This window comes from Numida meleagris, chromosome 10 (genome assembly GCF_002078875.1).
Source record: "Numida meleagris isolate 19003 breed g44 Domestic line chromosome 10, NumMel1.0, whole genome shotgun sequence".
In the NCBI taxonomy this organism is placed as follows: Eukaryota; Metazoa; Chordata; class Aves; order Galliformes; family Numididae; genus Numida; species Numida meleagris.
This window is the reverse complement of record NC_034418.1, coordinates 8330367-8356751: the sequence shown is the minus strand read 5'-3', so window position 1 is coordinate 8356751 and position 26385 is coordinate 8330367. Positions and strand designations below refer to the sequence as shown.

The following is a 26385-nucleotide window of genomic DNA, read 5'->3' as shown; positions in this document are numbered from 1 at the left end:
GACTTTGGAAATATAGATGAGGCCAGAAATCTTACCTGTTATTACTTGGAGATTTTATTTCAGCAGTCATAGGCTAGTAACTTTAAAAATTGTACCAGGAAGCTCAATATTTTATAGACATCTCCAAAGAAATATTATCTGCTTTGCCATTTTATACACAGCAAGTTAACAAGACATACGGTTCAATTAAAATGTTTCAGTTCAATTTCTACTTTTCTTGCACTTCCAAATAGATGCAAATTAAGCAGAAGGTTTCATACATGTTAAAATGTGCACATAAGTTAAAAGATTGTCAAAAAGTTAGTGCTTTGTATTCCCTGAATCTCCTCTTAATCAATCCAGTGGCCAGGTGCAAGCAAATATTTCAGCTAAGCAATTGAGACGGTTGTGAGAATCAGGGAAATCAGAGGTTAGCCAACACACTCCATATTAGTCATATTTCTTTGACCAAGAGCTCAAAGAAGGCATTTTTCTTCCACCTTTTACATGGAGGGAAGGGAAAGGTCTGCAAGACAGACACCATGAACAGAAGAGGAAAACAAAAAGTCCTCCAAAACCTGGAGGAAGAGGCCCTTGCCATTACAATCCCACCGGTGCACGTACAGACCCTGCATGCTGCTGCGGGTGGCGTGGCTGAAACGACAGCTGAAAGGCTAGGAGACCTGCCCTTGGAAGGGAGAGAGGGTGAACCGAGAATTAACCTCGGAGGCATTGAGGGAACCCAAACACAGATGTTCTGGTGTATAACACCGCGTCTCTGTGGACCGTTAGAAAACAACCTAACCAGAGAATGCATAAACAACTTTGCTGCTGTGATTTCAAATAGAGCTACTACGTTTTCAGTGCAGAGAGGGAAGGAGAAGTCATCATACCTGAAGAGGAGGGTGAGGAAGGATGTGGACTGTCCTCCTGGGCGCTCCCCGTCTGCGACAGACCCCCACCTACTCCGCTTTCTTCAGTAATGTTAGAGGAGCCTGGGGTCGTCGACCTGCTGACAGACTGCGACTCTTGATCGCTGCCAGACCCACGACGCTCATCAAGACTCCCTTGGATTATTTCGTCTTCTCCTTTCCTGTCTCTTTTGTGGACCCTGGAGTGCACAACCACTTGGTGGTATGTTCTAAAAACCCTCCCGCAGTCCGGGCATTCAGTTGGCTTTTCTTTCACGTTTCCATGACTTTGTAAGTTGTAATCGAGTCCCTGGTTCATACCATGTGACAAAAAATCTCTACTGCCTTCTAAAGGGTCTAGTTTGTTTGGCAAGTCTCTCTGATTGCCCATTTTAGTGCTGTGAACCAAATCAGCAGGCATTTTCTGCTTAGAGCCATCTGCTCCTACTAACACATACTCCCGCTTCTCCTTATCAAACATAACTCCAGCATTTGCCAAAGTGTCTTCATGGCTGCGCTGTATCTGCTGCTCTTTAGACAAAAAGCCATGTTCCATGGCCATTCCCCTTGCCATAAGCTGCCAGGCCTGATAGCTGTTTACTGGATCCATCTCTGCTGCTTTGGCGGCAGCTTGTAACCTTTCTATACAGCTGGATTTCAGAGGAGGCACCAGATTGAGACAGCCCAATAAAGAGTGTTTATCCCCTTCAGCAATACTGTGGCCAATGCCAGAAATGGGTGAAAGGAGCTTTCCCAAGACTTCCTTCTCTTTCATGGGCATGTCTCCTTTGTTATAGATTTGATTTTGTTCACTTAAGCTCGCTTTGTCGGGAGGAAGAAACCCACTCTGCAAACAGGACAGGTATCTCGAATACAAGTTTGCATGAGCTTCCTGGGACATACTGCTGATGGAGACAGGTACTTCAGGATCATTAGGAGATTTGTTCTTGACAGATAACTTATTCAGGTGAACTTTCATGTGATTTTTAAGGAACCAAGGCTCTTTGAATCGCCTCCCGCAGATCTGACAGCAGTGTTCAAAGGAATCCTTGTGCTTCCTCATGTGGCCTTTTAGGAACCAGGCTTGGCTGAACACTTGGCCACACACCTCGCAGCGAAACTCATTGGTGGACTGCTCCCCGTTCCCATTGGAGCCCTGGCCCTGCGCTGACTCCGCGGTTATGTGAGCCTTCTCCACGTGGCTGATCAGCTCCTCTTCCTGCGAGGCAGCAAAGTCACATAGGGTGCACTTGTAAGGCTTGTGCAGGATCCTTATATGCCTGTCCAGCTCCTCTCGCTTTTTGAACTTGCCTTTGCAAAATGTGCATCTGAACCCAGCTGTCTGAGCAACAACTTCCTCCTGGACACTGACTGGCTTTGGAGAGGGAACAGGGTTTGAAATATCAGGTGTGCTGTGATTAGCTGGCACAGACAAGTTGCAATTTGCGAGAGGCATTGGCTGAGTGTGCTGCTGTGCTTTCACATCAGGTCGCGGCTGCAAGAGGCTGCTCTTCATCTGCTTGTCCCGAAGAATTGCTCTCTCCTCCAGCTCATGTAACAGTCTGTTTTCTTCTCGGACTCTTCCACGACCTTTGCCAAGATTTCCAAGTTTATGAGTACGCAGGTGAATCTTCAGGTTGCCTTTCTGAGCTGCTCTGTGATCACAGTACGGACACTTAAATGGTTTCTCTCCAGTATGAGTGCGCATGTGCAGCGAGAGGATGCTGTTAAATCGAAAGCGCTTTCCACAGAGGGGACATGGGTACTTTCTGTTTTTCCTGGCATCATCCTCTATATCGCTCATCTGAGACATAATCCCTAGGTTTTGTCCATTTAAGAACTGCTGCAGATCCACACGCCCATTCAAACTGGTGTCAACCTCTCTGTTGAGCTGGTTTGCTAACAGTGCCATCTGACTGCTGATGGGTTGGTTTGCTATGGACATGTGGCTTTTGTCTTCTAGTGGTGCTGACGCCTTCTCCTCCGGATTCTGCCTGTTCTGGAGCTCTGGGAAGGCATGGCTGAGCTGGGAAGTGATCTGGTGCAGCTTCTGGCTCATTGAATACTGCCCATTGAGTATGGTGCTGTTGAGATGGGCGTCAGCTTCTGGCACAGCTGAAGAAACACCAAGGCACAAACTAGCTTCCTCCATCTCTGAAAATCAGAAGATATTTTAGATTCAGACTGTGAAAGAGTTACAAGCATTGAATCACTGACACACGATTTGCATTTTCTGTTTTACCTACTCATAATAATGCAAAGGAATTAGTGTAAAAACCATAAAAAGTGTATTAAATGCCAACTGTGCTATGCAATTGAGATCATATATGTGCTTTCATCATTCTGTATGTTTACTGGTAAACATTAATTACTATTTAAAATTATGCTACAATTTCAAAATCTAATTATTACGGAAGGGGCAAGGGCTTTTGCCATCTCCCTTGTCTGTCTTCTTGTGAAACTGCACCTGTTTACATTTCTAAATCTATACTAAAAGAAATGCTATGCATCTCTCCCATTTCCATCAGAAAAGCCAGAAAAAAAAACACCACACAACACAACAAAAAAAGAAATCCATTTGTAACTTTCAGTTCCATTAACCATATTCTATATATTACACGTTCTACAATGAGAAAGATAGTTTTATGATTTGACAAAAAACGATGGTATGATATTTACTGGTGTACAATAAAACAAGATAATGTTTTGGGAAAAAATAAAGTAAAGGACAAGCTTTAGAACAATAAAAGGGATTTTGCTTTAGTCAACAAAAAGTGCAGTAATATCTCATTAAGCTGATTAGTATGCTGCTTAGAAACAGTACTAGGTGCTGTAACACATGATTATAATCATAAAAATCCTTCAGTGTTTGCAAGTAAGCATTAACGAGGTATATTAAATTTTAAGGAGACTGCGACTAGCAGCTTTGTAAACCTCTGAGATTAAGATTTAACCCTTCTGTTACAAAACATTGTTATTTCGTCATTTTGAAATTGAGCCCATCAAAAGGCACATAAATTATCTGCTGCCAAGTCTCTTAATTCATTGAGAACCTTCAGATTTCATTTCTTAGGAAAACTTGCCAGATTATAGAGGAATATCTCTGTCCTTCGATGGGTAAAACATGTGATTTAAGGCACTTTGATTTGTTTTAAAGAGCTCTCTTATGGAACTAGATAAAACCAATTAAAATCTGGGGAAGGTGTTGTGGAAAGCCTCAACAAGTTTAAGAATTTTAATAACTTTCCTAATACACAGTAATGACTACAAATTGTACCCACACCATGTATATTGCAGAAAATTAGAATTCAAAGCTGTTTGTTAAACACAAGTGCTTGGTTCTGGTCTGCATAATTGTCCACAATAATCTTCTATCCTTGCCACTTCTCTATGCTACAAAGAAATAATGTATCTGTAAAATTCTATTTAAAATAAAAAGTTTTACATTAATAACTCTCAAAAAATATGAAACTGTAAGGTTATATTGGAACATAATTAAGATCTGTGTTGTTCAGTGAAGTGATTGACACATTACTCACTAGTAAAATTACTGAAGTCTATATGTTATTGAATAATTAATCTGGAGAACTTTCTGTTGGGCTTTCCCAAAAGCACTCACTCACTCTGCCTTCCACACTCCAGGTGGACACCGTTCCTCATGCTGCTTCATACTGGTCATTTGCTAGACAACTGGAGGCCCAAATCTGGCATGCACTTTAAATGCATGCAATTGTGCTTATGGGAGTAGTCCAGGGGACTTCAAAGGATGACTCTTGAAAGCAAAGTTCTACACATGCGTAAGTCTTTGCAGGATCAGGGCCTTAAACAAGCTTGGGTGGTCTCCAAGAGAAGACTTATTTGGTTCTCGACAGGATGAATGAGGTTATGTGACCCAATGCAGATCTTGCAAGAAAAAAGGAGGAAAGAGATATTCATATGTGTATTCAGGATGAGCACGACCCACAAAATTTTGATGAGATGTAAGCAGATATATTTTTTTAAAATTTCAACACTGTTCACTTCCAGGTGTTGTGTCAGGGACCCATTATTTATACACTCTCAATGATATTATTTATAAAATATTAATGAGATGGAGTATATCAAAGGAAAAGGCTTACACGCATAAGCTATAGGACTGTGCTTAAGTTTGGCTTGAATTGTCTGATTTTCAAATACAGGGGAACATGGTCAAGTCAGGAGTCCACCCAAGGCCATACAGTAAATGAATAAAATTATTGGTTTTCATGAAAGTTTACTGTATGTGAGTACAGACAAACACGCTCTTTTAACATTTTTGAAAGCTTCCTTAACTTTTGAAACAAACCAAATTTCACGTTCAAAAGGATTAGCTAAACATCTAACAGAGCTGTAGTGTGTAGGCCTACCATTGCCTGAAGTTGATTGAGATTTCCAACACTCTCTACTCAACTCCTTTAAAAAAAACCTCCACTAACAACACAGAAGTGCATTTTTTGTCAGGATTCCACATACTGCAAGTGTTAATTCTCTTTGCCATAGTTAAACAAAACACAGAACCACAGACTATTCTGAGTAGGAGACGACCCACAGGGACCACTGGATCCAGACAGGACAGCTCAGAATTCAATCCATTTTACATGTACAGACACAGACATACATTGAAGAGGGGTTGGTGAAGTCTTTCTAGATTGTCGTTATTCTGCAACAGCTTGAAAAATGCAGTCTAAATTTCATTTATTCACTTGACCTCAATGGGAACTGGTGCTTTTACGTGCTTAGGAAGGTTTGGATAGTTAATTTTAGCATTTTATGCTCCATCAAAGTCTGGAAATGCTGACAGATCCCAGTGGAGATTATTAATTCTGATGTTTAACCCTAAGCATCAGTTCAAACCTATAGATATCTGGACTGAGGAGGGGAGCTGTGGCTGAGATTTTAGGCTATTTTGTAGCTCTTTTTCAAATGCAACTTTATTATAAAGTATCAGTGGTAGTTATAGTTTGAATAACATAACTTTTTCTAACATTTTCTTTCTGTCGCCTAGAAAACACACATTTAATGTAGGATAAGTTGAAAAAATCTTTTTTTTTTTCATTTAAGAACTAGTGTTTTTAAATCAGTTCTGAGGAATCTGACCAACACGCGTTGATCTTTTGGCATTGCAGATTTTAGACATTTTAGACTAAACATGCAGAAAGGTCAGCAAAGCTGCTGTTTAATGAGAAACAACCTCCTCTAAGTGCCCCATACTCTCCGATCAGCCATTCAGTTACCAGGATCCAGCTACTGGCAATCTCAAAATGCTAGAGATCTTCACTTAAAATGTATTTGCATCCTCATCTGCCCCATCTTCTTGTATTCCTGTCTCCTGCCTCTGGCTAAGACTGTTTCTTCTTTGTCCTACTTCTACCTGGTTTTGTTGCACAGTATAATTATGGCACTCAAAATATTTCCATGTGAAATCTCTCCTCCTGTGTTTCCCAGTTAGTCCATTTGGGCACTATTCAGCTCTCACATAAGTCAGGCTGTAGGTTTTCTTCAGCCAATTCACAGCAAAACCTACCAAAATCCTATCTCCTATCCACACTCAAGACAGAAATAAAACTCTTCCTCATCCATCATTCCATTACAAATTAGATAACTCAATCTAATTTGCCTAATTTCTCTAAAAAAAAATTAGCAATTTCATTCTCTCCCTCTTTATCCATCATCCCCCCCTGTATCTCTGACCAGACGGGTTATCCCAGGTAGGACAAAGGGCCCCTCTGAGCCTCTAGCTGCTGCTTTCCTGCTTCAAGCAGCTCAAGGTCCCCACCTCTGCCATAGATTCTCTCCAGCTCCTCAACCTTGTGCCCAGCATTCTTGTCTCCCCAGACCAAAACAGCAAATTTGAGGAAAAAAAAAAATAATAATGTGGAAACGTCAATTTGTAAGTGCTACTGTGAAGTTTGACTTCACAGTGCCTCCCACCTTCCCTGCCCTCTGCACACAGCCCAGATGCTACTTCCCCACATACTTTGGGGACCGGGAAGAGGTCATGAGAGATGGAAAGCTGGGTAATGAACTTTCATAAAAGCTGAAGCTCTGCAATGCAACCTGGCCTAAGCAATGTGTTTGGAACCACAGCCACCCAAACCTTCAGGAAGCTCCAATACTACAACATAATTTTCATTTAGCATCTGAACATTTTTGCCCAAAGTTATTTTATTTTTCCTCAATTTTTTTCCAAAAAAAGTCACAGTTACCCAAATGGAAAAATAATGTCTATTCAGTTTATATACAATATTTTCGTGCCTGCGATAAAGTGTTATTTCTTTTAAAACCTGAAAAATATCAGAATACTTGTAATTTCCCCATTCCTCTACTTGAGAGAAACAAAAGGAGGAGACAATGAGAATCACTTATAGTATTTCTTGAATGCTGAAGTTTCTAGCCTTCTGTTTTTAAATATATAGTCTGCTACACTCTTTTCCTGATTCTGATGTCTCTTAAAAGGAAAACACAGAACGTTCTGCCATCTCTCGCACTGGGAAAAGAAGCACGATGTTCTCTGCAGTTAATATATGTTTACAAACTCAACTACAAATCCAATTTGAGATTGTTAAAAAATTCAAAATAAGTTGAAATCTATATGGTCTATTTTTGACCCTCATTTATCTCCAGTGCTTTGTAAGAACACTTTCCCCCAAGACTGCGCACGCTGGTATCAGTTGTTCGCGGGCGGCTTTCCTAACCCAAACAAGCCCTTCGCTCCGGCAGCAGCAGGAACAAGTCTGCAACAAGAAGCAGACGAGCCATCAGAGGACGGACGTTCTCTGACTAGCGTGTACAGTTCCCTATTGCTATGACGAGGGTCCTCAGCTGATGAAATTCACAACTGGATACATACATTATGAAAATACCCCCTCATCTCCCACATTAAGGTACGGTGAGACATTCAAGTCCCTTTGATGACACTAATAGTTATTTTGATTTGACTCACATTTTTGCCCTCAAGACTATTTTCTGTGAGATCAATAATGAAAGTTCTGACTTTAGCCATTTCAATGGAACACACGGATTTTATTTAACTATTTGAAATGGATTACTGGAATTTAAAACCAATTATGACACCAGAAATGGCTGTCATCACAACTACATTAATGTAATGTGAGAAGCTTGGCTTCCTTTTGCTGGAAACAGAGAAAAAATTAGATGGCAAGTAGAATAAAAAATAGTTGAAATGTAAATATATGCCTAGAAACACATGCAAACATATGCACGCTCATATCTGTGCACCTACACATGTATGTATCCACACACCTGTTATCTTTGTAAACAGATGGACCACATTCAGCTCTCATTTACACCTGTTCGTTCCTACCGGACACACACTAAAGCATCTCCCTCTTCACTGCTGTAGAGAAAACAGTCATTTCAAAAACACTGTTGTGCTGTTATTATAGCTTAGATTAGGTTAGTTAAAAGATTTACAGTTCAGTAAGCAAAGTAATGCTTTACAAGCTCACGTGTTTAGACGACAAGCTCGCTCTGGCCCTGATCCTCCGAGCAGTTAGTTACACATACTGTTACTTATGCTTTCAGAATACAGACCTGGCATTTATCTTTCCAGTTAGAAAACTGCACATATCGACACTATCTTGTGGTCCATTGACAAATTCTAAATACACCAATACAGATTATTTCAGTTCTTAGCAACTCGTAAAGAGGTATGATCGAGAAACTCCAGAATATATATTGTATTTTTGTAAAATATTGTTCTTATTGTTGTAGCAGAAACTGTGTAACTAAGGCTGTTATAAGCATAATACACTCCTGTTAAGAAATACAGAACACCAGACTACTGAACCCTTTCAGGGTCATTAAACAGCTGTAAACATTATTACAAAAATAAACCAGAGATTTCATGCTTACATTTTAGCCCAGAGCTTGGTGTGCTGAGCAAGTACATTTTTTTCGTCTCTTACAATCAACGCTGGTGACATTTGGGCATCCAAACAAATTACATCACAAATATTACTGAGGTGGGTAGGATACAGAGTGGTTTATTTGCCAGATGATTAATATATAAACAGTAGAGCAGCACAGATGACCTACTCTTCTTTGACTGATTTGCAGGCAATACTAAGAGACACAGATGTAAATAGTTAAATTTTAACAAAAACGTGTACATGAAAGGGAAGGAGAGAGATCAGCTGTATCTAATACCACCAGGACAGCATTACCCAATCTGATGAAATGGAATAAACATTAGGCTAGATTCTATTCTCATTTATACTTACATAAAACAGAGTAACTCCAATGAACTCAATGCAGTTTTCTCCCCTTTTCACTTTTTTTATTACTCTTTTTGGTTGGCTAAGTAGGTGTCCTGCTCCTTGGGTTATAACATAACTATATTAGAGAAATACATGGTTTCTGGAGTGTAACAGAATGTCTTAAGAGAAAAGTTGGCTACAGGTAATACATCCTATCTATTTGTGTTTATTTAGCTATTATTAAGGCTAACCTGGTAAACAGTTACTACTATTAATCCCATTAGCACACTTAGTTTTGGTTGTTATCGCAAAGCATATGAAGCTTTTAAGAATTAAAATAAAACCCAGGGTGAGCCCAAGTTGGGCAAGATCTGCACAAAGCCTGAAGCCAACCTGACCTGAGCAGCACCCGCTGTCCTGGCGTTGGGGCTGGAAGTGGGTGGATGAGCAGCCACCTGCCAGCACCCATCTCGCAGCACCCATCTCCCAGCACCCATCTCGCAGCCACGCTGCCAGGGAGGCAGCAGGACAGCACCCAACACAACTGAAGCTGCTTTGTAGTGCTGATATTTAAACAAGCTGCTTATTGATTTCAAAACAAAGTACTCCTTTAGTAACAATGGAACCGACTCATTCCACAACAGTTTTTATGTCTTAAAGAAGGGTTAGCACAGGGATTTCCAGCTTTCAAAAGTCATGAACAGACAGCAAATTGTTTGCTGAGGCTGTACTGCTTGCAGCCCAAACTGAAGAGCACAGCTGCTTTCTAAAATACCTGTTACGTCTGTAGGTTACTTTCTAGCTAGCACAGCATTTCGGACTGATAACTGATCAGCAGAAGATGAATCACCAGAGCAGTCTTTAGCTGGTAGCACCCATGGAGTGGAGGACTGTGAACTGCTTGTGATCACAATCTAGGAAGACCAGCAGAGAGGAGAGGAGAGGTCATTTATAAATCTCACTCACAGATTAGAATAGAAAGATTAGAAGAATGCGGACAAGCTGTTTGATTTATTGCTACTTTGCATGTGACTTAGCAAAATCCGTTTTCCTTCTTATTTATTCTATTTCACTTGCATATACTTAAGAAGTCAGATGCAAAGAAGAGAAAGATAAATAATTGGTACTGAAAGTTCAGTAGCTTAAAAAAAGTCCTGCTTTTTTCAAGCATTGGTCACATCTGGGATCATTATTTTTTAGCTTATAAGCATTGACTTTTTTTTTCCCTAGTTTTTTCCTGATGACAAAAGTAAAGATAAGAATAATACCTAAATTCAAATGGGAGCCTGATTTGTAGAACGCTTCATTAAACTAAAGCTTCTGTTATTTTAGAAACAGCATTTTTAAAAGTAAATTTGTTATTTTCATGTAATTTGGAATGTATACAACTGATTAAACTCTCTCCAATTTGATCAATCTCCTGTAGCTCCTATCTGATCACTCACTTTAATTAATCTAGCTGGCATCTACCTCAGATTGAAGAAACTTTAAAATTAAGCTTTTAACGATCCACTCTAGTATCACACGGTACAAATAAAATAAAATAATAAAATGCCTGGAAGTCTTTGCAAAGCATATTTATTACTTCATTTTTTGTCATTTTTACTGTCTGAAATGAATTCTGAATCTTCCATTCTCATCTGAGGACACTGTACCAAACTGGAAATCTGTTGTTCTCTAGCTCATTATATAATATTAAAATATCCATAACGTTGACCCTATTAATCCTGCATTCCTCACACAGGCAAGCTCCAATAAAAGGCAGCGCATTTCAGCTGGGGGAGGGCAGGAGGATCAGGCCCTCTGCACTGATTACTGAGAGATGAAGAAAGAAGAGTTAAGACCACAGAACTCAAATCATAGTTTGAAACAATTTAAATCCAAACCTGTAATGCTGGGTTGATGATTTTATTTTCATTTCACAAAGGCTTAAGACTTAGATTTTGAGCACAACTAAATATAATGTCAAATGCACATATGTCCCAAAGATCAAAGTATGATTGATTGTGAAATATTCATACGCGATAGCCCATGAGATTTTGTTCACAAGGGCACCTGTCAGAAGCATAAGCTTGGATACAAATCATCAAATAAGTATGTAAAATCGTTACTAAAATCCGGGCATGCAATCAGATAGTCAGTTGTCTGAAACTATTGGCCTGGAGCCAGCACAGTGGCTCAACAGCCTAATGCCTTGGTCTCTGCGGATCCTCGGGGCCCCAGTTCAGTTCCTCCTACTACTGGTCGGGTCAACTGCCTGTACCTAGTGTTGACTTTTCTGGCATTTAATGCTAGGAGTAACGGAAAAAAACGCGAGTCCATAAGTTCCCCCTGACCTGAGCCACAGAAACATCTGCTGGTTGAGTCATGAGCTGCTTGTTGGCCAAGTTTAACAGCAACCGATCCTGTTGCGGATCAGCTCTCTCAGCAGTAGGTGTCACTGCAATAAATAGATGGATTTCAAGGGACAAAGACATACATTCCTAATGAAAATGCAGAAACAGGCTACTGCTGAACAGCAAGAGTTTCAACAAGAAGCGTATCGTCCAATTAGACTCTAACTTCATGTAAAAGAACGGAAATCTGGTTTAGGGAGAAATGAAACTGCACAAGTGGGACTGCCAACAACAACAACAAAGTAATTCTGCCCTTTAGTCCTATGTCACAGGGATCCTTTAACTCACATTAATCACCTCCCTGCAATGCCAGGTCTATTAGGTAAAGACTGTTGCAGTTAAACCATTTAAAAAAAAAAAAGCTCTCTAACAAATTAAGTAATTTTCTCTAGTGGAACAAAAGACCTAGTTATATGGAAAGACACTATACACTCAACTGTAGTTTTAGGACTTAAAAGATCAAAAGGTTAGCCTATTTTCTGTCAAATTAAAGAGTCTGTATCCAACCCTATCTATGTGCAGAACAAGAAAAACTGAATACTTATGATAGCTTTGGGGGGGAGAGTAAAGGATGTCTTAAGTACAGAATTAATTGAGAGAACATTTTTAAAAAGCTTTAACCAATTTCTATTTGAAACAGAAATATGTGGCATGCCAAATGATATCACAGAGATGTCAGCCAAGCCTACACCGTATTTGGTTTCATTATCACAAAATGGTTTGTAGGATAATTAAGGATGCTCCAAAGTGCATTCTATTGAGTTAGTGGACAAAACAATGCATCACTGAACACACGGCCTAGCTCTGGTGACGTCAACACAGCGTACATGCCTAAGAAAATGTTTAATATTGGTCAAAAAGTATAAAAGAAGGGGAAGGAATGCATTAACTTTACATAACCTTTTATACATGAAAGGGATCACATGTGACAAAGTGTATATTGTCAAAACTCATATGTAATAAACTGCATTTATTTTACCTCCAGTGACATTGAGCTGGCAACAAAGAAGAAAGAATGAGAGGATAACGAAAAGACAGATTACTTCATTCTTTCAGGTCAGTATATTTAAGATAAACCAACATGAAGAAAATCTCTCCTATTCCATCCTTACATACAAAGAAAGTCCAAATAGCTACACAGCACAACTGGGAAGAGTTTTGCAGTATAACACTGTCCCAAACGGTAATTCACATTGGGTCATGCCCCATACTCTGTAAAGCTCCAAGCATCATGGGCTCATCCAAGCATGCTGCGAGCAACACAGTGAGAGGAAGGGAAGAAAGCTTCTGCACATTCCTTTGCTGAACACAGAAACAGTCAACAGCTTAACATCACGTAAATACAAACACTTGAAAAATCAAAAGTAATTTGCCCAATACCAGTGCACCCGGATGGTTTCCTATGCCAGGAAGGGACCAACTTCCAGAACCATCGATATGAGTATCCCTACCTGATCGTTTCCATATCTCCCTCAGGAAAAAGATCATGTATCTTGCCTTAGACGGCATATTCTCTGTGGAGCAGCCAGGGACAGAATTCAGAACTTTCGACTCCCATTGCTTAGTCCAGTAGTCCAGATAGCTTTCTTTTATCAAACATAACTGACTGCTAAAAAGACTGTTGCTTTTTTTTAACTCATGACAGACTTGTCAGCATAAAATTTTTTGCTAAAATATTGTGTAGGGTTATTTTGGTGGTCAATGACTGATATTCCTGGCGGTTAATCGCTTCTGCCTTCTACCCTTTCTTCCCTCATCCCAATAGATTTATTTTCCTTCTCCCTATAACACATGGACTTTGTCACAAAAAGAAAAGGCGTAATTTAGAGGGCAAGTCATTCTTAGATAAAAGTGACTTTAATTAGATATTTTTAATACTAATTTCCAGGAAAATGAAAATTATGAGAAAGTCTCAGTTTAGTGAGGGGAAAGATGAAACTGACAAAGGCAAAGATGCTGGGAGGCAGGTGGAAGAATGAAAAAGAAAGCAAACATTACTGAGATGCTTTCTGCTCTCCAGAAAAACAGAAAGAACAAACTCCTTGCAGAATTAAGTGGAATAAAACAGATGAAGAAACTCAATACAAATTTAGACTAAGGATAGAAAAAATATACTTAATTACCAGTCAAGGAAAATAAAACACCAAAAGCACAAATGTGCTTCATCTTTTGGTGTTCTGGTCCGTGCACACTTTCACTGATAAGATATGTTATGACTGCTGCCATTTAACTTTACTAATTTATCACTGGCCTGCACAGAAGCACAGGTTTGGTAACTCAGGAAGCCATCTAGCACCTTGCATGTCACTTTCACACCAAGATGTGGTTTAGACTTGAAGGGTATGGTTAGCAGTAACTGTGCACAACAACAACATATCAGCCTGACTCTGTAACTGCTGTAATCGTATCTACACCAAGGTCAGGAAATATGCACAAAACAAGCTGTTCTTCAGACTGTAATTTCAGAGAAGGGAAAAAATACTTCCAACGTCAGTCCTTCTAATCACTCTGTTGTTTTTTTCTGATGGCTTCTAGAGCAGAAAGACAGTCCCAACCAGGACAATCTATACGAAAAGCAACTGAGTTGGGGATATATTCCTGTATTTCCCTTGCTGCTTTTAAAATTCTGTCTATGACAGATCGTTCTGCAGCACAGTAACGCTACCTCTTCCTCTGAACAGTGGTGCATAACAGTCGTAACTGTTCCATGGTTAAGCCAAAGAAGTAAAAATAATGTCAGATAACTGATCATAAGAAAGGGCTGCATCTTCACAGTACCGCTCAATCCAGTGAGGTACAAGCAGGTACATGAACAGGGAATTTCCTCCCACCACTGCGCTGCAAGATCAAGTACAGGAACAGCGCGGCCACGCAGTGCTCATATCAAAGGAAGCAGAGATGCAAGCACTGATTGCGGTTAGATGGTACGTATGCTTCAATGCAACAGCAGCGTGACCTTAGGATCCCAGCAAGCTTAGCCCTGAGCATGCTTTGGGCACCCCTGTTTTATCTGGGCACAATCATTTTGATCATTAATAAAAAGGGCACTGGAAACATGGCAGACACAGAGCAGAAAGATGAATACGGGGGAGGAGGAATGTTATAAAAGTACAATAACATATTTCAAAGCTATCTGCAGGATAAAAATCCTTTAAATAATTTTGATGTTAATTGCAATATTGTGAGCCCATGACTGGAAAGACAACCTATCACAGCCGATAGGTGAGTGGCAACCAAGCTGACAAAGGAAGTCTGATAAACGCAATCACAGCATGACAGACACTGGCAAGTTCAATTACGGCTGCAAAGTCAGCTGGGAGATGGTCTCTGCTGGCTGCGATATATCCTTAACGGGCTGTGCTGGCCTGGTGCGGCCCTGAGCAAGCTCCTTCCCACAACTGACAGTAGCCCCAGGATTTGGGACTGAGCACCAACAGCCCCAGCACTGAGAACATTCAGGAGTTCCCGCACAAAACCTCGGCATTGCTTCAACTGCCTGAACAGAATTTGTTTTCCTGTTGCACTTACTCCCAGTGTCTTGTACCCCTGCTTACAAATAGGTTGATGCTACATCTCTCTAATTGAAAGGATTTTTTTTTCTCCTTTACTTTCTACTTTAGAATAGACCAGCTATTCTAATTTGACATGAGAAATTGTGAGAGGGACACACAGCAAATATGGCTTCTCATACTTCAAGTGCAAAATTATCTCAGAATTTAAGTCATATTTAATCAAAGTATCAGGCTTCCTTGTTTCTTTTTTTATTATTACTATTTTTAAGTAATATTATTATTATTTTTAAGTAACAAAAAAGAAGTCCTTGCTCAGCTTTTCCTTGTTGACTTTTATTTTCCTAGTGACTTTTTTTTTGCAAAAAAAACCCACACTCTTTCTAAAGGACTTCTTTGTTCTCTTTCTAGATTTTCCAAAAATATTCTAAAAGGACATTGGTATAAAAATTATACTCTAAAAAATGTAAGCACTTTGAATGAGCAGAGTTATTCAGTTATATCCCTCGCTTATGAAATACCCGTATCATGTATCCTTTATCCAACAGCAGCCTCTTTTAGCTTCAATCACAAGGGCTAACAATATGTTATTGATATGATTTCAGGAAACTGTCAGCAGGCAGCTTAACTTTCAGCTCCTCAGCTGTGGCGGTGCACGCACAAAACGTACCTGTACCTCTCCTGCATGAAAGCTGGCAGCGATGGGAACATTCCTGTCAGCTGTCGTGGCACAACAAAGAGAAACGTAAACAGCTCTTCTTCGCCAAACGCGGCCTCACGCTCATTACACAACCAGCTCGCTGCTGGTTTCACTGGGAACTTTAACCGGAATCAGAAAAGTGTATCGGCACTCAGAGATGCTGTGGAGGGCTCCCTGCAGGCAGCTGCACCAGAAGCAGCAGGCAGGTAACCACAGCCATGGCTGCAGGCCTCGTCCCCTGCCCGAGTCTCACCTCCTGACCAGAACTCAACCTCCTACAGCAGCTGGCCTCTCACACTGCTGGGAATGGGTTCAAGCTTCCACCTATTATCTCTCCTTAATCAACAAGAAGATGACTGAGGAGGGCAGCTAGCTAGGCTACACCCCGTTGAGAAACCAAGCGGCTTAAATGGTGCCCAAGGCTGGCGGTGTGCTGAGCCAGGCCTGCAGGCACAGTCAGGGGGCTGACTCCCAACACATGTGGACCATCAGGACTTGCCATGCCCCTGTACAGCGGGCCCTGCATGCCCACCAGCAAGAACGGCTGCAATCAGAAAGGGGAAAGAGATGGGGCTCTTCTGCGCAGATATAAAACATCATCTCCAACCACTTCTGGAAAAATAAAGTTAGCCCATAAATAAATAAATAATCAGTCAGAGTTTTATTTTATCAACTATTATACCTTTGAGAGCTGAAGAATAATGACGAATGTCAGAAGGCAAGAAGCTAGAAGTGCCACTCTTCCCCACTTTACAAAGCCAGTGGTGTTTTTAAAACTACTTTTCACATCAGTTTACCAGCTTTAATAATAAAAGAGTATGTTGTACTATTAGATGTTGGTCATTTTTTTTTGTCTGATGAAGAAAAATAACAGGCTTCTACAGGAGCTAGCACAGTTGGCTTTTCTTTTCAAATGATCAGAGAAAGTACCATACTTTAAGGATGTTCCTTACTTGCTCTTAAAAAGGGTAAAACAAAATATTCTTCCAGCTATTCTAAGCCTGCCATATATGTATTATGCTGTTACAGATTTCAAAAGGTTAGCTTCAATGAACCTGACATCAGTATAACCCAAAATAACCCATTCAAGAGAAAAGTAAGAAATAATTGCTGTTTTCTCTTTTTTTTTCCTCAGCTATATTGCTATAATGATTTTGCATAACAGATTGAACAAAGTGCTGTTGTGACAGGTGGTAGAATTCAGCTAGTAAGCACAGAGACAGGGTTCAATTTAGTTTGTGAATCCTTTAATTGTTGTGCAGCTAATTAAAGAAGGTTCTTTACACTCGCAAGTGTTTACCGTTGCTAGTATGCATACATGAAAAATTAAATTGTGCCTTCAAGGGCTGAGAACTATAGAAAAATCATAGCTGATTCTGCAACATGCTTACCAGCTCAAAATAGCTGCTTTTCACAATTGGAATTTGTAAAACTTTTTGCTAAGCAAATATAGAGCTAATTAGAAGTGTTCGTTGGACCAATTAACATTTAAATAAATAAGCCATATTGCACATTTCACAGTCTTTATTTAATGATGCTTCTTAACTCTTTGGAAAGATTCCTTTAAGTACAAATAAGTTGTCATAAAAATGAAAGACAAAAATAACACCATAACAGTATATTCTATGCTTTTTTCTTTTTGCCTTGAAGTCTTTTCTAAAACTATACCTGTTATGGGGGAAGGGGGGAATACACAAATCTGGTTCCTTCTTTCATCTTGTCAAGTTACCTCTCCACCCTTTTGAATACAAATAGAGAAACATATTTGATTACTATTTAAAGTGTTGTGATAGCTCTGTTTGTTTTGCCCCATGGAACAGAATCTGTTTTAGAAAAAAAAAATCTTACTTTTATCTCATAAAATGGCCATTCCAGCCAAAAACAAGGGAGTACTCAGAAGAGACTGCACTTAGAGTAACAAAAACAGCAGTTTGAAAGTTGGAAATGCAAACAGAAGTGGAAGGGAAAATCTGTTTTTCAGGTCTCATTTTAGCATTCCCATACCCAAACCGGTGTTGTTGTTATACCTTACCCCAGGGCTGCAATTGCCTGTCTCTTTGGGGTCAAGTGATATTTTGCTTTCACAACAACCGTCTTTTAACTTAACAGTCCTTTTCAATCAATAAAACCCTTCAGTTTGCATTGAACATACATTTTCTCTCTCTCTTTCAACCTCCAAACCTCTACCTAGCACAAAGGTTACATTAAAAACAGAGGGAATGCTTCTTGTTACTTTTTTTTCCAAGATGCATTATACTACCTTGTAATCACGCTAAGAGCTAACATGGAAGGACTCATTGTTGACCTTGGCTTTCAGCACAGAAAACAAAATTAACAAGGACCAATTAACATTTAAATAAATAAGGAAGATTAACAAAGAATACTCTGCATACCAAAAGGCTAAAATAAACTAAAAGAAAGAGTCCAGCATCCCCCTCAATCAGCATGAATGAAATTCTCTGAAACGATGTGAGCCTGCTGGTGCATACAAGCACAGGCTGCTCTTCCCAGGGTGGCAAGGCCTGCTGAACACCAAAAGGACGCAGCCACATGCGACAACAGGCAATGCTCTCACACTGGCAAGCCCTTGGGAAAACGTGCAGAGACCCCACAGGCTCACATGATGAGGAGGAAGGATGGATGCCGCTCAGATTTCTTGCCTCCACTCTGCCCCTTACATATGAGGTTCTTAGTATTTGTGATTGCATTCGTCTGCTGTGCACTGAGAAGCACGTGGATTTGAATTCATTGCTGATAACCAATAGGTCAAGACTGGACACCTATTTCACATATTAATTATCAATGTATGCCAGCTCTGATTAAAGCCTTCATAGGAAAGTTCTGCTGTTTTGCTTTTTAAATCCAGGAAATTCTGGTTAAAGTCAAAGAAAAGAAAAAATGGCCGACGGACAACCAATAGCAAGGCTCTTCGGAAAGTTCCTTAGCAGATGAGAGGTTTATGTGTATTAAACTAACTAGGCATTTGCTCTATGAAGCCGCAAACTATGCTGGTATTAACTTCTCATAACTTTTTTGTTTCAAGGAAAGCTTTTCTGTACTTTGCTGTAATTTCATATACTTCCTTGAACTTTTTTTCAGGGGAGTGGAAAGGGCATAACGTGAGACAACACAGGGCCCCACAAGGAGACACTTCCTTGTCAAAATGCGATAGTGATACACCAGGCAGAATGAAGATGAAGAGTCCCATTACCCTTCATCTTCCCTGCCTCTCATGCTTCCCCCAGGTAGACCTCCAAGAGGACTTTCAATTGGTAAACTTTCTCTACCATACTTGGATGTTAGTATCCCAAGAGAACAATTAAATGCCCCACTTATCGCTCATCTACAAAGCCTACCTTTTACAAGGAAACTTCCTACATAAGATAATGAATAAGTCTCAGAAAGTTACAACGTGATCTATCATTTTAAATATTTGGATCTGGAGTACTGGTTCAGGCCTCCAACTGACAGTCACCTTTATGAATAGTTAAGAGTTCACAGAGATGATTATCATGTACTATTTAAAAATGTATAAAGGACAAAGATAATAACAATACTTTGCACTTTAATAGAAGCTTCTGTCTGAAATTCTCGAAGGAGAGCCTAAGTCCTCACGACTGCACACTTCCAGCTCAGCTGACCTGCACACATGGTCACCACTATTCTTATTTATCAGACTGGGAAACTGGTAGACTGCTAATGCTAGGTTTCTCAAAACTGATCATGTGTGGTTTAATTTATAAAGCAGTTGATCCTTTCCCAAATGGGTAACCTAAGCTGAATCATCATTCTAGAAATTTTGACCAGCACCATGTGCCAAGGCAGAAGGCAATGTGGAACAATGCAAGGCATGCTACAGATCCGCAGCTCCCACTCTTGTGCTGAGAATCGTCCCCATTCCCAGGCTGAGACACAACCTGACTGATCAGCTCCCTTTCCAGCCATGAGAAAGGGATCTCTGGCTAATGTCCAGAAACAGGCCTTCCTGTAGCCTCAAATATCATTCTATGCTTTTCCCCCACTATTAAACTAAAAAATAAAAATAAATCAACAAATAAAGGATTCTCGCTTGGGAACCATATTTCATTGTGTGAAAAGTGTCTTTCTGCAATTTTCTGGAATTACAGCACTTTTGTATAAAAATCTCCCTCCCACAACACTCACCGAATGCCCTACTTTGATAAAGTTAAACTTTCTGGTCTTCTGACCAAAGAAATTGAAAGAAAGCATCTCTATTAGCCTATGCAATACAGAATATTAGCCACATAAGTACTTGCATGTGCTCATTAGAAAGATCTAATGATTTCAAACAGAAAGGTAAAAAAATAAACATCCCAAATGAAGGCACTAATTAAATTCAATTAGAAAGTTTGAAATGCTTCTCAAAAGTTGATTGGGTTTGAAAACTGGGCCTGGACAATTTAAACTTATGCAAATGAAACCAAAGGTCCTCCTGTCCTTAAGGCCATATTCACAGAAGGTTCAACTGGTCCTGAATAGTTCTGCAAACACATTAGGAAAACATGCTTCACTTCCAGCATTACTAACATGAGTCTTCTCTTGCACAACTTAGCTTCATAAGGAAGTAAATGTATTAACCACGAGTAAAAATGCAAAGAAAAAATCATCTGTCTCCCAAAGCACACAATTATTCACGTTGCCTCTTACAATACTGACTTTGCTTCAACATGTTAAAATATTCTCATGGTGTCAGAGCAGCGAAGATGACTTTCAGATCTCTGTTGCAAAACTCATAACAAATATACCAGTTACAATACATTGCTTCTGAAAGAAAGAAATGGGGAAAACCTGCTTTAATGTGAACGTTTTCAAAAAGTTGAACTAACTGAGAATGAGCTAGGATCATGAAACCCCTCTTAATCAGCAGCAACTATTTTTTCCCCTCCGTTTTTAAATCAGAACGATGAAGTTACTGAAATAACATCCCAAGCCCCTGGCTGAACTACTGCTAACACAAGGGAGCTCTGATCTCATTTGAGCTCTTATAGCTAATAACAAACAGCAAGAGACTGAATTCCCTCATCTCAAATATAACCACATAAAGTTAAGTAAAATTCAGCATAACATTCACAGATATGGAAGATCAGAAAATTGGTTCACAACAACTTATCAGAGTAACATGTTAGCACAAGTTAACTGATTCACAGTAATTTTTAGTGTACATGCTCTTGGCAAATGTGATGTAAACTTACTACAGCTTTCAGTGGAAGATATATTTCACTGGTTTCATTAGGGCTAAACTAATATATCGCTTCCCACGCGCTGTGAGGCAGGAACTACTACAGAGACAGATACAGCAGCTGACAATTGGTAGTCTGGGTGTTGGATCAGTATTTATTGCTAGGTTCTGCGGTCTTCTGCCCGGGTTCAGAAAATCAGATATTTCAAACTGCAGTTTCTTTTGGCAGATTTTCATTAAAACACCTGAGTTAAATTTTTCATTACAAGCTATAAGACTTCTCCCCAGGGACTCTTTGCTATAGAAGTCCTATTGAACATACAATAGGATATAGGCTGCAAAAATAATAAAAAATAATCACAAGGTGACCAGGATTCCATGGTATGCAGAGATACTAAGCTTCAAGACAGCAAGAGATGTAAGCTTTAAAAACAAGCATGATGGACCCAAAACAAAATCAACCTGCTGAAAGTCCAATACTCTTAATGAATTTTGGCTTAAGCCCATACCAAGTTAGTGACAACCATTTATACCCACATATGATCTCTGGGCAGAACTTGAATTCATAGATCTGTAGAGCGTAGTGATGCAAACAACAACCACATAGCATATACGTGCAAAGACCTAATTTACCCTCACCTTTTATCTTTCATTGCACTTTACACAAAAATCGAGGCTGGTTAAACTTTTTTCCCTTGGAAAATTACTTCCCAGTAACAGAAAATAATCTGAACTAAAACCAAACAACATTGGATTCTAAACTATTATGCACAAAACATTTGGAAAAAAAAAATAAAATTCACCTACGTGTAATTTCACTGTAAGCCACACACCATTTAACTACATGCTATTCCAGATTTCTTCTTGCCTACTCCAACAAGATTTTTGCTCTTCTTTTTCCTGCTCAAAATAAATTTCTTTGCAGCAGTACTGACTAGAAATAAAGCACGAAGATGGAATACAGGAAGAACGGGGAGCCCTACTTTACTGACTGGCCCTGTACGGTTTCATGAATGAATACAAAAATAAAAATTCATATGGCAAAAAAATCTCCCCAGGAGTTTCCATTTCTTCATGCATTATTTCACTGACAATGTTCTTCCTTCAGTGGTACTGCCACCATCAACTTGGTGCATTTTGGGATACATGTATGCAATAGAAAGAAATTGATCAGAGGTCTCTGATGCAAGACAGAAAAAAAAAAATCAGCAACAAAGAAACAATGCACTGGAATTATTCCTAATGGCAATTATTTTCCTAATTTCTTTAGAGACCAAAACTAATCATTGAAAATTGTTGCTTTACTTTGGATTTGTTATATACAGCAAGCTAAGATTGGATTCAGACTGATGAATCTCTTCATATTGTAGGTATTGATGTATTGCATGCATCATCTCAAGAAGGACAAACGAACAGATGCAATACGCTATGGCCACAGGAGGGGACAAACTCAACAGAATCATCTCTGCACAACAAAAGGAACTGGTTACAAAACGTGCATCCAACACATACCAGTAGAAAAACTGGTATGGCTAATTCTAAGCCTTCCAGCCTGGACATATAAAACATTATCATTGGGCTTTCTTGTTATCATATACGATGTCCCATACACAGAAATCCTATAGATCCTGAATAATATTTCCCCTTTTGGGACCATGCACCTTCAGGAACTTTTAAGGGGTGCTTTCAAATGTGAGAGTCAAGAGATCAACTGGTTTGGAAGACTTTCTACACAGGAAAGATGGCAGTTTAATAAATATTTGCAATGAAGAATTTACAGGATCACCAAGTAGAATGAATACAATAGCCACACTAATATTGCTACTCTATCCTCATCATATACCCACTGCCTCCAACTCCACCACTCTGCATATAATTTATGCCTAACTTTGCCTAAAATTAAGCACAGGCTTAAATAGCTTCTTAAATAAGGACTGTGAAATATCAGCACTGCTTGTGTGAGAGGATGAGAAATGTTTTTCTTTCTATCAAGGTTAATGTTCCTATAAGACAGAGCATCTTTGGTCACTGGTACGTTATATACTATTAATTACAAGTTCTATTTCACTATCTAAACAGAAAACTGAAGCAGATTTTTCATCAGAAAACAGACAAGTTTGTTTAATGCTCTTGAAATCTCAGGCAGATGGAGTCATTCTACAGGTACAGAAAGAACAGCAGCTGAGGAAAATGTAACTTGTAAATAAATACAACTAATATTGGCTAGAGACACTCATCTTTCAGATTACAACACAGGTTACTGTTCTTATTGTAGCTTTTTTTTTTTTTTTTTTTTTTTTAAGGACATCTTCCATCTCACCTACCAGGAGCTGCTCTAGCACTTCATCTACCTATACAAGGCACCTGTCCTTAAAAAAAAAAACAAACTGAAATCCTCTCAAGATCTCTGCATTCACTGTGTGAGAAAGGAGCACGGACAGTCTTTTAGATGGCATTCTCTTTGCACAGGAAAAACAGTGTTTGAGAACACAAGCAAACTATACTGAGCATTTCACTGAAGTGCACCTAGCAAGTGTTGCTTCAACATGAACACTTTTTTTCAAAATCACTTTACAGGAATCAAGACTAAATTGTTACTCACAAGGTTCATTTTGTAAAGACATTAATTAATGGACTACACATGGAAGTGAGGTGGGGAATACTGTGCATTATTCTGTTGGCAAGTACATCATTTTAGTAATTAATGTTGACATCATCTTTTAAAAATGCATTAAGCAATATAGACAACATATACTCTGCTGCCCTGCCCACCATTTTTTTTTCTTCTTTTACTGGGGGGCTTGGTGGGGTTGGGGTCTGGAAAATGGAGAGGGAAGTGTCTGAGCACAAATGCTGCTAATAGCGCTGTGGGGTCGCCCGTTTCTCAGGAAGGTCCTAGACTGTCTCAATTAAAGGCTCACTTTCAATACACTTCCGGACTTGAAGGCAATTTTCAGAATCTAGCATTGTCACAGACATACTGAACTCTAGAGATCTCAACTCAACATTTTTAGTGAATCATTCATTTAAGAACTCCCACTAATGCAGTCATTTCCTCCCTTACAGATTTCAGGTAGAAAAGCAACTGATGGTCATCTTTCACTTTGACCCCCATACAGACAGACCTTCTTTTCTTCCTCCCTCCTTCAAATACCTAACTGTTCAAATAGCTGTTCTCTACTGTTTCCCAAAGTACAGTGCAATGTTCTTTCCAGGGAAAATCAAAGATAACAGAAAAGAAGGAGGCACTGGTTTAGCTCAGTGTTGTAAACCCATGAAGCGTTTTCATCAGGCTCAACAGCAAGAATTTTGAAGCTTAGAAATACCATTTATGCCCTTGAAAAAGAAATTCTGAGCATCTCTTTATTATTCTTAACAAGATAGAGTCTAAACACCTTAATTCTAAGGTTCTAGATATGTAGGAAGTTAGTGCCCTTCATGACTCAAAGCTATGGTATTTTTTTTAGCTGTTTATTGACCTGTTTATTATTATCTGTTTATTGAGCTGTTTTCCATGAATCTGTCTAATCTCCTTCTGAGCCTGCTGATGCTGTCTGCCTCTAAAAATTCCCTTGGCAGCAAGTTCCAGAAGTTCACCACTTACTGTGTAAAAAATATTTCCTGTTATCTATTTTCAACTGATATCTTGCTACCTCCACAAGATACTTTAGTTATTGCTTTGTGGGACTGGCAGAAAAAAAAAAAAAAAGAAGGCTAACACTTTTAATGGGATTTTGTTTCCATAGCTATTCTTTTTTTCCCAGTGAAAAGTGTGTGTCCAAAAAATTTAGAATGCACCTTAGAATGTAAGATCTTGACGTAACAGCATGAGACTCAATGAGCGCCTATGCTAATGTAGCTTAGCTAAAACAGTCTTCTGTGGGCTAAGCCAAATTCTTATGATTTAGCCCTTGATGATGAAAGAATGATACACTTTACAGTGCCAAAGACCTCCTCCAAAAGCTAATAATCAATGCATGTATACAGACAGTCGCTATGAATGAGAGTATTAGAGGACTTGTCGCAATTGAAATGGAGAATCTATCATGGCTGACATTCATTCAGGTCTAGAAAAAAAAAATCATACCATTTAGATCAAGAAGAAGAAAGAGCTGAAAACATCAGAATAAAACCCTCACAACAGGTCTTTTTCAGAAATATTCACCCAAATTTGGGTTTGAAGACTGCACTGACTTTCCACCCAAAGCCATTTCAGCTGAGAGCCCAATGAAAATGCTTCTCCATCTGGCAGGGACTGCTGTTCCAAGCCATGTCCAGATGATTTCCTCCACTCCCACCCTCCAAAACTAGAACCATTAAAAAAAAAATTCTTTTAACTTAGTTTAAAAAAGAAAAAAAAAAAAAGAAAAAAGCTCTGGACCACGGTTGAAGCCAAATGGCCCTTCAGGCTACTACTGAAGAATCAATTACATTAGCTGTAAGCCTAAGAGAGTCCTGGGGACAATCAGTCAGAGCCATAATAGCTGTGAGGGAATTGTTAAGCAAATTGAGGGATTCTTTAGGTAATTGGGATTGGACAACCAGGTCATACTTAATTTGAAGCATCCATTCCATACAAGTGCTTCAGAGGTATAGTAGGGACTACAGACAGTAAAGCCTAATCGTGCAGCTACTAAACCAGTACTTTTACAGGAACACCCCCACCTCCTCCCACTTCCCACTGTCCCCCAATCTTGCACAGAATATTTAACAGCACTGTGCTCACTTTTGACAGAGGATTCAAGCAGATACTGCAGGGTCAATCAGAAAACTGAGAGCCAAGGCTCAGCAGCCGTCTGGGAGGACCTGTAGTGCTTATTTGCAACCCTAGCCAGGGACACTATGTGCCCAGGGTTTCCTACCAAAACTGAGAAGCAGAGAAACAGACAATTCACTGCTTTCTTTAGGGCAGTCCTAAGATAGCCGAGTGGTACATTTTTCCTCTTTCTGTTGCTGACTATATCTTTAACTTTCTAAATGTAAACTTAACTGCAAATTCCTGTCTTCCAGTGAGGCTCGCAAAAACTTACAACTTCTGCTTCAACCTTTAAATGAGGTTTACGGAGAACATACATTCCAGGCAAAAAAAAATCATCACTTTTGGGAAAGTCACTCTGAGGGGGCTACACAGGGGTCTCAGATCAAACTAGATTTCCCATAGCTAAGCAGGGAAGTATTACAAAACCAAAAGCTTCAATTTACTTTGTCCACTGAAACAACTTTCAGGGGAAAAAATGTATGCCCATAATTCATCTTCACGTCCAGTTTGCGTTTGGAGAAACCTATGGCAAGAAGCTACTGCTAGCATTTTTTGGCTTCTCCAGAGAGAAGGAACTTAACTGAGTTGATACTATAGGGATCGCAGTCCCAAAAGAGACTAATCCTTTGCTGGACTGGACTGAAGTTTCACAAGGTAGACAAAGTGAGCCAATAAACACAGCCTTAGGAGTGCC

General features: G+C 39.5%; 1 protein-coding gene across 8 annotated transcripts in view; it reads right to left on the bottom strand.

Annotated features, from left to right (window-relative positions):
* The window catches only part of ZNF536 (zinc finger protein 536), a 328996-nt gene that overhangs the window by 171027 nt on the left and 131584 nt on the right, over positions 1-26385 (bottom strand). For 7 of the 8 annotated variants that reach the window (XM_021408612.1, XM_021408611.1, XM_021408610.1 and 4 more), the window contains one exon: positions 873-3044. In XM_021408612.1, the coding sequence (XP_021264287.1) occupies positions 873-3042 (2170 nt within the window). In that variant the 5' untranslated portion in view covers positions 3043-3044. Of the gene's footprint in view, positions 1-872; positions 3045-9902; positions 10042-26385 lie in introns of all 8 variants that reach the window. The other variant, XM_021408614.1, reaches the window with a different exon arrangement.